This window comes from Artemia franciscana, chromosome 16, assembly GCF_032884065.1.
Source record: "Artemia franciscana chromosome 16, ASM3288406v1, whole genome shotgun sequence".
Classification (NCBI taxonomy): domain Eukaryota; kingdom Metazoa; phylum Arthropoda; class Branchiopoda; order Anostraca; family Artemiidae; genus Artemia; species Artemia franciscana.
In genome coordinates this window covers 9,441,555-9,458,872 of record NC_088878.1, presented here as the reverse complement: position 1 = coordinate 9,458,872, position 17,318 = coordinate 9,441,555, and the positions used below count along the sequence as shown (strand labels likewise).

General features: G+C 33.4%; 1 protein-coding gene across 2 annotated transcripts in view; it reads right to left on the bottom strand.

Moving 5' to 3' along the window:
- Positions 1-4,939: 4,939 nt before the first annotated feature.
- Positions 4,940-17,318, bottom strand: part of LOC136037032 (ras-related and estrogen-regulated growth inhibitor-like protein) — a 234,150-nt gene continuing 221,771 nt past the window's right edge. For both annotated transcript variants that reach the window (XM_065719447.1, XM_065719446.1), the window contains exons 5-6: positions 15,861-16,037; positions 4,940-6,878 (exon numbers count right to left, since the gene is read on the bottom strand). In XM_065719447.1, the coding sequence (XP_065575519.1) occupies positions 6,561-6,878; positions 15,861-16,037 (495 nt within the window). In that variant the 3' untranslated portion in view covers positions 4,940-6,560. The remainder of the gene's footprint in view (positions 6,879-15,860; positions 16,038-17,318) is intronic.

Below are 17,318 nucleotides of genomic sequence, written 5' to 3'. Positions count from 1 at the left end.
GTGTGAGGAGGCTTTGGTGCCCTTCAATTTTTTTGGTAACTTAAAAAGGGTACTAGAATCTTTAATTTTTGTTAGAATGAGTCCTCTCGCGACATACTAGGACCACTGGGTCGTTACGATCACCTCTGAAAAAAAAGAAGCAACAAACAAACAAATGAACACGCATCTGCGATCTGTCTTCTGGCAAAAAAAAAGAAATTCCACATTTTTATAGATAGGAGCTTGAAACTTCTACTGTATGGTTCTCTTAAGATTCCATGACTTTTAGGGGATGTTTCTCCTAATTTCTAAAATAAGGCAAATTTTCTCAGGCTCGTAACATTTGATGGGTAAGACTAAACTTGATGAAGTTTATGTTTAAAATCAGCATTAAAATGCAATTCTTTTGATTTAACTATTGGTATCAAAATTCCTTTTTTTTTTAGTTTCGGTTACTATTAAGCCAGATCGCTCCTTACTACAGTTCGTTACCAGGAACTGTTTGATAACTTGTATTTTTGTTTCGAGACATTATGATGGTATATTTGTGTTTGACTAGCATAGAATTTTTCATCATATATTTTTTTGTTTTCATTTTAATAAAAATTACTTCAAGTTCCAAAAACTGCTTTTGATTTTCCCATTTCTTTTCGGGGATTTTTGGTCGCTTCAACATAGCTATGTTTGTTTCAAAGTAACATATGTGCTGCAACTCCTAAACCATTAATAAAAAGCCAATTTGGCTCATGACTAAACATTAAATTAAAATCGAATAGTTGTGGGCGTCAAGCCATGGCTAAATGTAGAAAAAGCCAAGACAGATAGTCCGACCGAGTGAGAGGCAAATCTGGCATTAAACCCCTTATTAAGATTACATAAAAATGATATTAGTTCGTTTGTTAATAGATAAGTCTATCTGTTATCCGTCCATGGGTCATTCCTAGGGTATAAGAACCAAGGAAGATAGTTATAGAATCTATAGTTTTCCAAGTGTTTGGTTAAATGGCACGGGTAAACGGCAGGAGTAAGTATGCCTCTCTTATTAGTGAGTATTATCTTGACCAAGTAGCCGCAACCTAATAGTCGTTGTAGGAATGGCCCTACCAAAGTGTTCCAGTCTCTAGCTCTTTCTTTGTTGCATATACGTTTTATTAGAAATTCTATGTACGGGAAATTAAGCTAAGTTTAACCACATTTGAATGCAGAGATTAAATCTGCATTAAGTTGCAAAAATTGTTCATGTGACCAGTAGTTTATTATATGTTCCTTATTGTATATGTTCCCTATTATTATATGTTATTTTATTATTATATATTATTATTATTTATTTTATGTCCTTATGTTATTTATTCCTCATTTTATATATTTATATTTTATATGTTTATATGTATTATATGTTCTTAATTTACATATTTATAATATGTTCCTGTGATTAGTAATTTATACTATTGCACTCCTTTTTCAATTGGACCCTTCTGAATGAAATTAATCTTGATGAAATCACTATCAAATTTTTTTGGTTATTTTTCATTACAGTTGCTTTGCTATAATTTCTTAGTCATAAACTTACGTATATGATAATCTTCGGAAACGCAACAAACAAGACCTGTAAAGAGTAAAAATCAGACATGGGGCTCTAATCTTTCGCCCAGAACGTCTTAAAGTGTTTAAACCCTTGTTTTGAATGTTTCCCACATTTTTCATGTAATTGCCCTTTCTACATTTTCTCAAATACTACCAAAAACTAGTATTTTATGACATGCAAAAATTTATTAAATTTTCAATGACTTTCAAGAAATGCACTTTGTAAAATTATGTAAGAAGTAGAATAATGAAAATAAATAAATAAAAATGGGGAATTAAACCTAACAATGTAAATTTGACGTTTCTTCCTTTCTTCATCATCATATAGGCTATAAAAGAAAATTAAATAAAGTCTTAAAGTTGTTCTAAATTTGTAAATTTGTAAAATTTGAAATCAGCAACTAGTTTTATTTTTGGCAAAAATGGCTTTCATGGTGTAGAGTGATTCTGGATAAAATAATAAACAATAATTTTATTGCTACACCAGCCGTTTAGTTACAATCTTAGGTGCATTGGCTTCTGATAGACAAATAGCTATTGATGAACACTATAATGTTATATGGTATTTTAGTCCTGTATTTGATTATGTTTCTACATTATTGATGCTATTATACATAATCTTCTCATTAATTGTTTACAATTAGCAACAATAATAGTTATTAAACTAAATAGTAAGAAGAATTGGTTTTGTTTTAGCTTAAATATGATCAAAATTATTATTGTTATATTTATCAATGGTAATTACTATTGTTACTATGCAAACACTATTTTCCGAGCTACTGCCACCTTTCATTTCTAGTTTTCAAACTTTTTAATCAGCGTTATCTTTTTAAAACAGGTTCCTTCTGAAAAGTAACTGTTGTATTTTTACAAAAGCTAAGATTATCTGAATTTGGCAATAAGTTGAAAAGTTAAAATGTTTAATAAATGAAAAATGCATATTATGAAACAAAAGATTTTGATGGAAATTTTTAACTTCTCTATTAAAAATTCCCTTTATTGAAAGAAAGACTATATTCATATTTATATTCATAACAACTACGCTATTTCAAATAGTGTCCCTAGAGATGCACTTATGGAGAACTGACACAAAGCAAAGTTCAATCGATCCCTGTAGTCTACCGAGCCGTTAACATTGTCATTTTTTATCCCGAAAAAGTCTATAAAACAAAAAGGGGTACTAATTCACGAAAATGGAGTGGCAGGGATATATTAAAAATTTAAAAGGAGAGGGGAAATTTTCTTTTTTGAAGAAAATACCAAAAAAAGTATTATTCCACGTAAATGTAAAAACAAGTATATTTTGAAATCTAGGGATGACCAAGCGAAGAGAGAAAATGCACCTCCCCCTGCCTTGGCTCTAATTAATCTTTAATCCCAACTATAGATAGTCTCATCTACCTCTAACTCTTTTTCCCAAGTCTGGTCAAAATGGCCTTTCCTAAAAACGGTCAAAAAATGCCCTTTTTAGGTTTCCAAACTAACTTTAATTAATCTTTGACCCTAAATCTGGATGGTGTCATCTACCTTTAAGCTCCCAAGCTTGGTATAGATGGATTTTTCCCATAAAAGGGTGAAAAAAGACATTCCTGTGTGGATAATTTGGCAATCTTTTGCCGTGTGCATAAGCATGTGTATGCTAAAACTAGGGGGGGAGGAGGCTAGTTTTCACTACCAAAAAACATTCACACACAGGGAGTGGCTATGAGGTGTGGGAAATTTAAGGTGGCTTCGAGATGCAGTTTTTTGTCCTTATTACAAATATGACAATGTACTTTCTCAAAGATGTACATAAATAGAGGAATGTTCCATGGGTAGAATTCTCCCACCTACAGCTACCAGTTTTGATAAGTTAAGTTTTAGAAACCGCATTGAAGAGACAACCTCAGTAAATTATTCTTTTGTTTTACTTCTTATAAAAGAAATTTTATCAGCTTTTTATAATATGAATTGAACATTATCGAGATTGAAAAGTTTTTGGTAAAGCTTAATATGTTTACGACAACAGGTTTGATGCCCATTGTTTTCTCTGAGGCTATAACAATTTCAATGACTTTATAATATCAAAAATTGCAACTTGGAATGTCACAACGTTAAAAAATGACAATTATATTGATATATTAACTAACACATTGAGAAGCGTGTAGGGTTAAGGTGAGACTGAAACTTAGTAAGGGTAACTACCTTTCTGGAAGTTATGACGTTGGTAGACTCCGGGCTAAGAATTTGAGAGAAACTATCAGTAAAAAGCCGAATTTTAAACTAAAGAGTCTAAAATTGGATAATGTAGAAGATTTATAGAATCATTTTAGGTAATAAATTTTAGATGTCACTGCTGGTATCTTAGAGATGGAAGTTAGAAATGCAGCCCAGAATATTAGTCAAAATGCTTTAGGCTTAGCAATGAAAAGGAGAGGTTTGTACAAGAAGTATTTGAGTGATAGATCATTTGAAAATAAGAGGTATTCATTAAAACATAAATTAAAGAGTCGTGAAGCAGAGGTCATGGATGAAATTGCAGAAGATCTAGAAGATGCGGCCAGACATTATAATAGTAAAATGTCGTATTGCTGTGTCAAATCACTAAGAACGAATAGTCAATCTAGACTCGTCCCAGTCAAAGATAGAAATAGGGCCATAATTAGTGTTGAGGAAAGAGTTAAAGAGAAGGTGACAGAACGTTTTGAGAAATTACTAAACCGTGATAAAGCTAAAGGAGATGATATAGAAAAGAGCTAAGAAATTTGTGGTACTTTGAAAGTGGAGGAATATTTATATTTCCACGAAGAATTAGTTGCACCACTAAAACAATAGAGAATAGTATAAACAATAAAAACAATAAAAACAATAAACAAAACAATAACAAAACAATAAAGAAATAAGAATACTCAGAGCCCCAGGCTCTGATTTCGTAGCAAAGGAGGTTTTTAATAAGATGGTTGTGAAAATAGAGAAAAATTACTGAAGGTTATGAATAGGATTTTTGAAAAAAAAGGGGAATTACCTAGCGACTTAAAGGAAAAGTTTAATCAAACCCCTCTATGAGGAAAGTGGCAAGAGTGAGTATGGTGATTGTAGGGGCAATAGTCCGATTTCTGTCGGAAATAAATTAAACAGCCCGATAATGCGTTTTAGACTTTGACATGCTGTAAAGGAAGTTTTAAGCGAAGAATAGTGTGTTCTTAGCGACCAAATTTTTACTTTTAGATTAACAATAGAGAAGTGCCTGAGTCACCAGATTCCTTTAGTCCTTAGCCTTATAGATTATGAGCAAGTCTTTGATTCTGCCGATAGAAGAGCTCTAGCGAAAGTCCTATCCTTGTATGGTATGCCAGATAAGTACAAGAAAGTGATTAGTGCTATGTCGAAGAATAACGCTGTTGTGGTTAAGGCAGGAAATGAGGTTAGTTACTGGTTTCTTATTGAATTAGGAATTGAAAAGGTTTGTGTTCCATCCCAATTTATATAGAGTATTTTGATGGGCTTTGTTTTAAGGAACACGGCACAGGCTATGGGAACGCATGGAATCAAATGGAAAAGTATAAATCTTCTACACTTAGATTATACTGATGATTTGAGCGTCCTAGATGGAAATGCTAGCCGAATGAATAATTCTTTGGAGGTTCTGAGAGCTCAGGGTGCAAGAAAATACTTAAAAATTAATGTTAGAAAGAGCAAGTTACTTAGATGGAGAACAAGTGAAGGTAAAGAGGTGATACTCGGTAACGGGAAGATCGATTCAGTGGAAAACTTCACTTATCTAGGTACTAGTATCAGTAAAGATGATGGATGCAGTGAATATGTCAAAAGTAGAATAGCCGATGCCCATAATTTGTTTTGACAATTTAAAAAAGCTTGGAAGAATAGAGAGATGTGTCTGTAAACCATGTAAACCAAAATTAGAATGTTGGAAGTTACAGTGATGACAAGTCAAGAATAGTTGTGAAATGTGGATGCACCGACAGACGGAAGAGGATTTATTAGATTTTATCTTGAGGAATTTTCTACGGACTGCTTTTGATACCCACCTGACAGACCGTACTACAAACAGTAATCTGTACGAAAAATGTGGTCCTGTCCGCTTTATACGGCAATAATAAGAAACAGTTGAGATGAATAGGATACGCTCTGGGGATGAAAGATAACAGATTTCTGAAAATCTTCCTTATCGGCAAATTATCCAGGGCCAAACGTAAAGCTTGTCGTCCCCAAATTAGGTGAAAGGAGATTGTAAGTAATATCTATCGGAAATTGAAATTTCATGGGAAGCTGTAAAGAAAGAGGCTTTAGATGTATTAGGATGGAAGAGGAGCATCCGTGAACGTTCTTTCCTCAGTTGGCTTAATGTGGCAGTGAGTTGTTAGTAGTTGAAGTGAAACTTCCATTTCAAAATAACAATCTTGCTATTTTTGAGGATTCCTTTCAAGAAAATTCAAGCACAATATTAGAATTGCCTAAAGGAACATAAAATTTTTATAGAAGAATTTAGAAGATTTTTGTAGCATTAGACTTTTCAAAAGACAGGAATAGTTTCATCTCCTTGTTTTGCCCCTTCTAACTAAAGGTGGCCTTTGTCCTCCTTATTAGAATTTTAAAATTAATAAAACTTCCTTTGATGTTTATCGAATAGGGGAAAAGGTAATCAAAGTCACCTTTATATTCGTCAGTTTACAATAGAGTAACGCTCTATGGTTCCAACAGTCAATTTTGCTATTTTTGAAGATTCCTTTCAAGAAAATCCAAGTTTCATCTCCTTGTTTCGCCCCTTCTAACTAAAGGTGGCCTTTGCCCTCCTTATTAGAATTGTAAAATTAATAAAACTAACTTTGATGTTTATCGAATAGTGAAAAAGGATATCAAAGTCACCTTTATCTTCGTCAGTTTACAATAGAGTAACATTCTATGGTCCCAACGGTCAATTCTTCTACAACAGAAGCACAAGCCAGGCAAATAACTTTAAACAAAACAACGTTTATGCACATCAGCCAAAAGCTAGCTTATACAGACTTCTTTTTAAAAACATCCTTGATTGTGGAAGCTAAATCTGGAAGAGAACTTGCAACACTTTTACTTCTTTTTTCAACACTAGGAGTATCTGTCCTAAGAAATGCTGGTAACATTTTAGAAACATTCAACACTGGCCGTTTTCTATGCCTTGTATCTAGAACTTTAACATTAGAACATGATTTTATACATTGACTAAAAAAGTTATCAAATTGAGATCTTAGTTCTGAGTATTCACAATCAGCTGCTGAAAGCTCCTGAAAACTGCAGCCATAACGCACAGCCAGCTCTCGACCTTCATCGTATCGAACCTGGAAAAAAAGATCTAGTCATAAAAAGAAAAAAAAAAAACTAAAAAAGGTGAATCAAGAGTGGGAATTTCTATTCAAATTTTATAAAACCATAGCTTAGTGTTTAATTAAATGGCCACCTTTTCCGTTTTACCCTTTGTTCGGCTTGCTTTTTTGCTATCAAAACAAGAAAAAACAACCCTTTTCTAATAGAATTCTCGTAAACTGAAATATAGAATGAACAAAATGATTAAAGCTATATTTTAATTTAAAAGCTCTGTTTCCTTATCAAAAAGTTTTTACCTTATCAAAAAGTATATCTGTTGATATAGTGTAATTAAATCTGTTACTTATTGCATAGTCTTACCCCCACATTAAGCCTTTTTTGCAGTAATATATTTACTTTATTTATTGTTAGTTATTTAGCTGAATTTATGGATATTGATTGTTGTAGTCGTTCGTTTTCAGGTCTTTGCTTCTTCTTACATTACTACTTATTGAATGATTAGACTGTGTATTTTTTTGCCTAATAAAGTTTAATTTAATTCACTTCAAGTCTAAAGGAGGTCTTTTGAATATACCTAATAGTAAAAATATTAAAAAAAAACATGTAAGAAAAATAAAGACAATCTATCAATCAATCCAATGATCTTTGGCTGCATGAACTGTTTCTTAAATTAATGAGATTTACTTCTCCTTTCTATTTGTTAATCCACACAAACTCACGTGCAAACTCACTAAAAAAAATCTTTTTTGTCGTCGTTGGCATTGATTCTTATCCTTTAACATGGCTCTTATAGGTTCATGAATTACTAGCACCCAATGTTGTTTAAAGGTAGCAAGCTGTATTAAGAAAGCCAATAACCTGAAAAAAGTCATAGAAGTTGAACTCTTAAAGCGAAATTTTTATGCAATACGAGTAGCATTCGTAGTGTAGCGGTACAGACAGCTGCGAGTGTTTGGTCGAAAAAGAAAGATTGCATATTACATTTTTCAAGAAGTTATTTTAGCCACCTTTGTGTATCAATGAAACAACCGAGAGAAATTGAGTAAATTTATGTTACCTGAAGATTTTTAAAAGTGGAAGGTTCTGCATGAGTATATTATGTTTTGTTTTTGTCTTCCCCCAATAATTACTATTTAACTCTCTTACCAAGCCCCCATAATCATACTCTCAAGCCTCTGTTGGATCTTAAAATGTGTAATTCTCTAGAAGCTTTCCTTGAGCATGTCTGTTGATAAGGAAGTGGAGATATAGCAGAACCCTGTAAAGAGAAAAATGTCTTGAAAGAAATTGTAAAAGAAACAAACGTGTGCTGATTCAATTGTACTGTACTTAATAGGCAGCGATCCCGAAGTCCTACTTGACAGTACAATTCATTAACTAGCAGTTTATGTTAGGCTTCTGGTGAAAGAAGTTGGTCTTTGTAAGCTAATTGCTAACTTATGCAGTACAAGCAGAATTTGAAAAATATAACGATTTAAGCTTCCATTTAAGTCAATGAAAGATGTTGGTTCTGCTATTTGTTCCCAACTATCATAGGATGTAAAAGACTTTTTTTTTAGGAAGACCCCACTGTGTTTGTGTTTCAAACACAGGAATGTTTCAAACAATGGGGAAGACCCCATTTGTGTTTCAAACGCTTTTCGTATTGATGCTTTGCATACCAGTCTTATGGCCAGTGTGCATTTGCATGTGGGATACTTCAAATATGGTTAGTGTAGCCACCCGTTTTGTTGCGCTATTCTTGTACAAAAGCTTTGATTTGTGCTCTCTGCAAATCATCACATAATCTGCATTTTAGTTTTAAGTGCACTATCGCTTAGTTTCTATTGAAGAACTTTATTGACCCAGGTGCCATTAAACATTTTATCACAGAACATCCATGAAAAGTGATACTAAAGCTTAACTTTTGGTCTAGCTCTATTTCTGCTCTTCGTTTGGTGTGGACGATCTCCAGGATCATTTCTTGTTTAGTGATACTGATTGTCTCCTTGAATTCTTGTTTACTCAAAATCTGGTTCTCGAACAAACAAAGGCTACTTGTCGTAGGCTCTGAGATGGTTTGTCTTTGCTGATGAAAAAATAACTGTTTGGTAATCTAACTGCTGTGTCACAGCCTTACCTTGTAGTAAAAGTATCGTAGGTGGTCAGATCGCTGCTGTGTTGATACACAGTTTCCAGACTAGTTGCGGAACCAGATGTAAATAGCTCACCCAGTATTCATAGATGGTTTTTGGAAGTTTATTAAAATTTTTGATGCCATTTTGTTTCGGGGATGTAGTTATATATGTAGTTTTTCCTCTGACTAATTATTGGGATGATATGCCTGAAAATGATTTCTTTCTTATTCGTAGATCCATAGCCAAGCTAATATTCAAATTTGAGGATTACTATCTTGCCATTGTTTCCCATTTTGTGGTTCCAATTGTAAGCTCTTTGACCCCAGAAACTACACATTTCACATGTTTTTCTCAAGCTTGGCTAAGTGTTCAATATTATTCGGGATCAATATACTTGCACATTGATCAATGTAATTTCGTGTGTAAGCTACATTATTTCTATCACTCTGCCACATTTTCTCTTTCTTGATTGTTCTCTTTCCACTAGCCGATTTGACATTTCCATAAGTCTGACCTTTGATAGACCATGCATCAAGACAGCCCTTTGGTCTCAATTGGGTATCTGATACCCCATTGGGCATTGAGACTGTATCTCAATTTAGTATCTGACTGCATATGGGACTTTATTCTTTCAAATGTTTGAGCTACTTTAGTACTGATTAATTGTCTTACACTGATTTTAGAACAAGAAGTGAATATTTACGAAGAATATATTGTTCTAAAATTTGTATACAGTCCTTAGAGCCAAAAAAGCTTTAGCTCCATGTCAGAAGAGTTCGCCATGACAAAGAAAACCTCAAAAGTGGCGATAAAGTCCTCATCACATACCGACATACCTACATACCTCACTACATCATTACATACCTCAAAGTTCATATCTTCAGAACTCCCTTCTCCTGGTCCTTGATACTGACCAACATTTCAAAGCAAAATATAATTGCTTCTGGTTTCTTGCAATGATAAGCAAAAAAAGAAAAAAGAAGAAATTGTATTCTTGCACTGCTAGTCATTAAACTTAATTGAAAAAAAAAAAATCAAGTTTGCCAAGTATTTTTGGCACCCCAAGACTTCCCAGAAATTATTTCGAATTTCTGTTATTGCTATTCAGAATCGTTATTGATGGCGGTACAGGCCCTGACTAATTTGGTGCTGGATTGTCACACCCCGAACTTTAGAAAAGAAAACAAGCTGACCAATATTCCTCATATTGCCCAATCACTGTGCCAAATAATTTTTACAAGCTGTCTGAGTTTCTTACATCTATTGAATATTCACACAGGTGCACAGATATTTGTCAGCTTATCATATCTCTCAAAAATTCTCGTCATTCTGCGAAAATACTGCTTATTGAAAAAGTCAAGGCAACTTAAACTTGCAATTACTGTTCTACAGCAAAATCAACCAGCCACAACTATCAGTTGGGATCAACTTTTTGCTGCTAAACCTCACTGAAAATATCATCCAAACGTCCTTCTCAATAATTCTGTTTTAAAGGACTTTTGTAGAGGAGGCCAACAAAAATATAGACATGCATAAGGTAAATCCAAGATTAGAACTCTATTTTATCAACAGCCTAAAAACAAAATGCCATGTATTATAATTGTTAAAAAAGGTAACACCGTAAATAAACCATGTAGTTAACTTCATTATCCAAGTTTATTTATGTGTCTATTTAAAACACCTCACCACGTGTCTTCCCGTCTCTGGACAAATCATTCTAGTACCAGGGTTTGCCTGTTACCTCAACATTGAAGGGCGCATCAACTGTTTCAATCTACCACATCTGTCGCGTCGCTGAGCCTGACACGGATCAATCATTGCCTACAAGAACCTTTTAACGTATTTTTGGATTTTTTGAGCTATATAATACTACTACAAGCTCTCATTCAATCGGTCTGACTTCTTGTTGCCAAATGTTCATTGCTGGAAAATTCTTTCTGGAAAAATTTTTTCTGGAAAAAAAGACAAGACGAAGCTAATTCTGCAGATATGCCAAATTTCTTTTGCGTATCTCCTTATGGTATCGAATAGTAATAGATTGAAGAAACATCGTATAAAGGAAAGAAGACTTAGTCAACTTGAATCAAATGTGAATAAATGACAAGCACTCCTGGACCAATTTGAATTTCCTAATATTTTGTTCAAATGCAAAGTTGCTTTTGTTTTTATCTCTTTTCGTACTCCGTCTTTACACCACTTTTAATTTTGATGAATACTGTTCGTATCTAAATATAAACAGACAATAGACATTTTATACTAACCACAAATATGCATCTGCTTTTCACAGTAGGCTTAACTGACATAAACTTAATCAAATTAAAATATATATTATAACTTATAGAACGGGGACTGTTATTTTCTGATAAGTTTCGAAGTCAGCTTCATTATTGACTCCTTCTCTCTGACTTAGGACTAAACTGTCAATATTGACTGAAAATTTGAGAAAGTTTTTAATTCTGGGTCATTTAATATTAAAACAAAATTGTTAAAATCATGACTTCGATTACCTATAGCAATTTGTTTGTCAAATATCAGTGTCAAATGTCAAATACAGGACGAACTTCCCGTATTCCCCATCTTCCATCTAAACTGGTTTAGAATGAAAATACAGTGGAAGATCTGACTTTAGTAAAAAATTCTCTCGCTTCTTTTTTTGCATCAGTTGGTGGTAATATAGTAGGAAAGATAGAATCACGATCTCGTTCTGCTAGCGAGGATGAGGAGCTAAAATATATGGGGCTGTCTTGCCTAAAGTCCATTGTCGTTGAACCTGTAACGGAGATTAAAGTTACAAGAATTGTTTTTGGACTACATGACTCTTGTTCGTCTGGACCTGATTATATCCCAACAAAAGCTATTAAGCACGTTCTTTCGGCTATAGTTGCTCCTTTAGCTGAACTTGTAAATATGATTTTAGAGCAAAGTGCTTTTCCCAGATCCCTTAGAGCAGCTAGGATGATAGCACTATTCAAGGGTGGAAATAAAAGTGATCAGTCTAATTATCGACCGATTTCAATGCTGTCATTTTCTCAAATATATTTGAGAGACCTATGCAGAAACGACTTATTAGCTTTCTGGAAGCTAAAAAGTCTCTCCATGAGGGAAAATTCGGCTTCCGCTCTAAGCAAAAAACGGAACAAGCTTGTGCAGTTTTATTAAATTTCATTTATAGTGCCCTTGAATCTGGTAAGATACCCGCTACTATTTTTCTTGATGTAACAAAGGCATTCGACAGTTTATCTCATCGTATTCTTCTGGGCTAGCTTATATAGGTATTAGCTGGGTTATCCAATATAGGTATAAAAGGATCAGCTTTAACATGGTTTGGATCTTATCTTCTTGAACGAAAAAATTCGTTTAATCTGGATACTCTACCGTCTTTTGATGTTGATTTCGGTGTGCCACAAGGCTCTATCCTCGGGCTGAGACTGTTCTTAATCCATATAAATGACCTTTGTAATGTTGTTTCTAATAATGTTCCTAGCGCTTGCTGCAATCTGTGTTGCAGCAACAAATTCCCTCCCTCGAATGCTGATGAGACTAATAACATTGAAATCTTAGTGGCATTTGCTGATGATAGTAACGTCACCTGTGCTGAGTGGACAGAGTTGGTATTGAGATCCAAACTTGAAATTCTTTTGGAAAAATATACTTGTGGTTTGACTCCAACTTGCTTGCTCTGAATGTATTGAAATCACACTATCTGATATTTTTGAGGACAAAACAGATATATCTATCGTTTACTGTACTTCAGACATGTAATGGACCATTATGTCGACCCACGGAAAGATATGTGAGAATTCTTGGTGTTTTAATGGATGAAAATCTGTCTTTCAAGAAGCATATTGAGATGATCGGAGCAAAACTTTCGCAAAATCTGGGCATCACTCGTAAATTAAAACACACATCTCCGGGATCAATTTTACATACAATGTATTTTTCTCTGATTTAACCATGACTTACTCTAGCATAATTTTGGTGTCAAAACTTCCTTCTCTGCAGAACCAAATTAAAGCAATCCAACAGAAAGCTGTTGTAATTATTATAAAACAAATTTGCATTCTCATCATAACCTCCTAACTAAAGCGCTGTATATGCTATGTCATGTGCAACCATTATTTTTAAGTTCATCCATGGTGAGTTGCCTCGGTGATTTCAATTTTTTTCCAAGATTTCATGCAAGATAAAAATTCGTACACCCTTTGAAATAGAAACCACATGCAAATTCCGCAGACCAAAACAGCCAGGTCTGATTTTAATCCTTCCGTCACGTATCCTAAGGCATGGAACACACTCCCGGGTGAAATCTATGACAATCACTCGTTCGGTACTTTTAAAACTCAGCTCAAGAATTTTCTTACATTGAAATATAAAATGGATATTTAAAGTATTAATTATGACACTAATTAGTTTAATTTTATTTTTTTTGTTATTGTTTGACTTATTATTATCATCCAGATGACTTATTATATTATCATTACAGGGGCTTGGATGGTAGCTGTTTTTGCCCTATGCACTGTATGGGTTAAAAGGATCAATAGGTGTTAAATCTGGGGATCGATCAAGGATTGGTGTTTTCTCTTGTTGCTTGAGTTTTTTGTATTATTGTATTATCTTAATGAATTGAATTATTTTAATTATTTTTTTTAAGTTTAGTGTTATTTAGCCTCCATACTACGGGCAATGGAGCCTTATGGAGACCATTGGAACAGTGCTCTTGTTAATATTTTTGTTGTAATAATAAAAGGAACTGAACTGAACTGAAATGAATTTCCAATACAAAGGTTTGTATTAGCTGATGAAAGAAAAATTTTAAATTCAAAACTGATCCAATTGATAATAATCATTGCTAAACCAATGCAGTTATAGACGTTTTTGTTGAAGTGTCGATTTTATTTCATTCTAATCTTTTTTTTGTGCACTCTGTCTTGGCATTTTTAAATTTAATGGGTAATATATATTTTTATACGTATTGATAATATTTATTGAGACTGTGCTTTTACAGGACCTTTTAGAATACTTTCCTCTTTAATTCTGGTCACAAGACAAAAACACTGATAAATAACAAATAAATATCACATTTTGAAGCTTTAAAATGACTCATGTCTTATGAAAGCAAAAACTGCGAGGTAGCCACAAATGGAATAAGCCCAGTTGAGCCATAAACAATGCTGAGTTAAGAAGTTGCATTAATAAAATAAAAAAAAATTTGCGGCACACAGTACCACATTTAGTACTGTGGTGCAAGGCTAAATGAAAAAGTATTGTAGCAGAAGTGAGAGACTTTGCATAAACTCTCTGGGGAGGCTGCTAGAATTTCTTATCTTATAATTTTCTATAACATCTAACATTAAGTTCAGTAGGAATTTCAGACAAGACTTATTGAAGAACTAACTGTAAATGAAGCTTTTCTAAGCTATTGAGTTATTAAAATAAAAAAAAATTTGCGGCACACAGTACCACATTTAGCACAATGGTGCAAGGCTAAATGAAAAAGTATTGTAGCAAAAGTGAGAGACTTTGCATAAACTCTCTGGGGAGGCTGCTAGAATTTCTTGTCTTATAATTTTCTATAACATCTAACATTAAGTTCAGTAGGAATTTCAGACAAGACTTATTGAAGAACTAACTGTAAATGAAGCTTTTCTAAGCTGTTGAATTATTAAAATAAAAAAAATTGCGGCACATAGTACCACATTTAGCACAATGGTGCAAGGATAAATGAAAAAGTATTGTAGCAAAAGTGAGAGACTTTGCATAACCTCTCTGGGGAGGCTGCTAGAATTTCTTGTCTTATAATTTTCTATAACATCTAACATTAAGTTTAGTAGGAATTTCAGACAAGACTTATTGAAGAACTAACTGTAAATGAAGCTTTTCTAAGCTATTGAATTATTAAAATAAAAAAATTTTGCGGCACACAGTACCACATTTAGCACAATGGTGCAAGGCTAAATGAAAAAGTATTGTAGCAAAAGTGAGAGACTTTGCATAACCTCTCTGGGGAGGCTGCTAGAATTTCTTGTCTTATAATTTTCTATAACATCTAACATTAAGTTCAGTAGGAAGTTCAGACAAGACTTATTGAAGAACTAACTGTTAATGAAGCTTTTCTAAGCTATTGAATTATTAAAATAAAAAAATTTGCGGCACACAGTACCACATTTAGCACAATGGTGCAAGGACAAAATGAAAAAGTATTGTAGCAAAAGTGAGAGACTTTGCATAACCTCTCTGGGGAGGCTGCTAGAATTTCTTGTCTTATAATTTTCTTTAACATCTAACATTAAGTTCAGTAGGAATTTCAGACAAGACTTATTGAAGAACTAACTGTCAATGAAGCTTTTCTCTACTAAGATGAGCAAATCTTAAATATTAACCAAAGATATGAGCAAAACGAGATGAACTCAAGGCGAATACAGAAACAAGGAACAGTAACTCCTTACAATGATTATATAAGGTAGGTAGCACCTTTTGTGTGCGCACATATCCCCCAGAAGAGTGTCAGGTTTTTAGAGGAAAAGAATTTGTGAAAAAAACGACGATGAAGAAGAAAACGGAAAAAAAAGAAAACAATGTGAACGACATAAAGCAAGATATTCTCAATTTGTATGTCGGATAGAGTACAAAATAATAATATGCAATAGTTGCGGCATAGTTTAGACAGGATTATATTTCTTAGAAAAGTTATAAAAAATACATGCTTTTTGACAGACTTTTTAAAAGAGAAGGTCAAGTTATAATTTTTCATAATTTAAAGTGTGCTGAGAAACAGACCATTTTCAAACCTCTTGCTAGATGGTTAAAAAAAATAATAACACTAAGGCTAACTCACTGACATTAAAAAAAAAACAATAAAAAAAAAGTTTTATTGCATACCTGACGAAGATGTTGAAGATCTAATTTGTTTCCAATTAAGAAAATGAATTTCTCTGCGTCTGATTCCCGCAATTTTACAAGAATTCTTTGGGCAAATCCAAACGAACAACGATCAGTTATAGAATAGACAATAATGTATCCAATTCCAAGTGGTATTTCAGCAGCAGCCGTCGAACTCTACAAAATATTAAACTCGAAATTTATTGAAAAAATATTCTATCAGTTAAATTGATTAGAACAATACTAACACTTAACCAAAAATATATTACCAGTCTAGGCAATAGGAGTAAATTCGTAACAATCTGAAAATCCATTTGTATCAAGGAAAAATGAGACATTTCACTTTTTGTATATAGTGCCCTCAACATAATTCTCATTAAGAGGGGGGGGGGTGACTGAGGCTGCCCGTAATTTAGAAAAATTTTACGATTTATAAAATAAACCTAAAATGATAATTGATGAGAAACTTGCTTATATGTTACTAGGTTCATTTATTTTGTCAAAACATAAAACTGGGCTAGGTTAAAAGGTATATTAACAAGGTATATCATGGAGGTTTGCCTGCAAAAACATGAACCAATGGATTTAACGCGGGATTTTTAACAAGAAAATATCCGGAAAATGTCTTAAGAATGATGATGAGGTGCTCGAGGGTAACAGAAGACGAAGGTGCCGTGTGCTATCCTTAGTATTACTCACTGACGTGGATTGCTTGGACTGATAAATTGTGCAGCTCAGAATTAAAATGAGAGGTGTTAAAAGAATTTTTTTGGCGTAGGGGGACTGCAGTCCAACATCAGCCAAAGAAACAAAGTATTTTCATTAATATCTCTCATAAATAATTTTTAAAGGCTTAAATTTACCTTTAATAGCAACCAACGGCTCTGGAATTGCTTGCTAAGCTGATTTAGCCACATATTACCACGTTGGCGTGAATTAGTACAGTCAGGGCTCAAAGACACATGGCAATTTCATTAAAACTTCTCAGAAATAACGAAAAGAAAAAATCATTCTCATTTTTGTTGTTTCGAATGTTTCATTTCTCAAAAGGTGATTTTGCTACTATCAAGACTTGAATTAATGGAATGCAACAGGCAGGCGCATCAATAGAGCAATAGAAACGAAGCATTTTCACTTAGACCTCACAGAAAAAGCTCTTAATGTGGTTTGGATTTACTTCTAATAACAACCCACTCCTCTAGAATTGGTTGCTAGAGCCCCTGCCTTTCTTTAATTCGTGGTTCTTTTTGCTTCTATTTTATCCTTTATAAACTTTTTTTAACGTTTGTTTTTCGATGATTTTATGATTTTATAACGTTTTTTATGAATAAAATTTGGTTGTATAATTAAAAGTCTTTATTTTTTAGATCTTTTGTTTCAGGATAAAACTACAATACGTAATCATTTTCTTAAATCATTATCAAATCAATAGCTTTGCTAGATAGTTACACGCTCGGA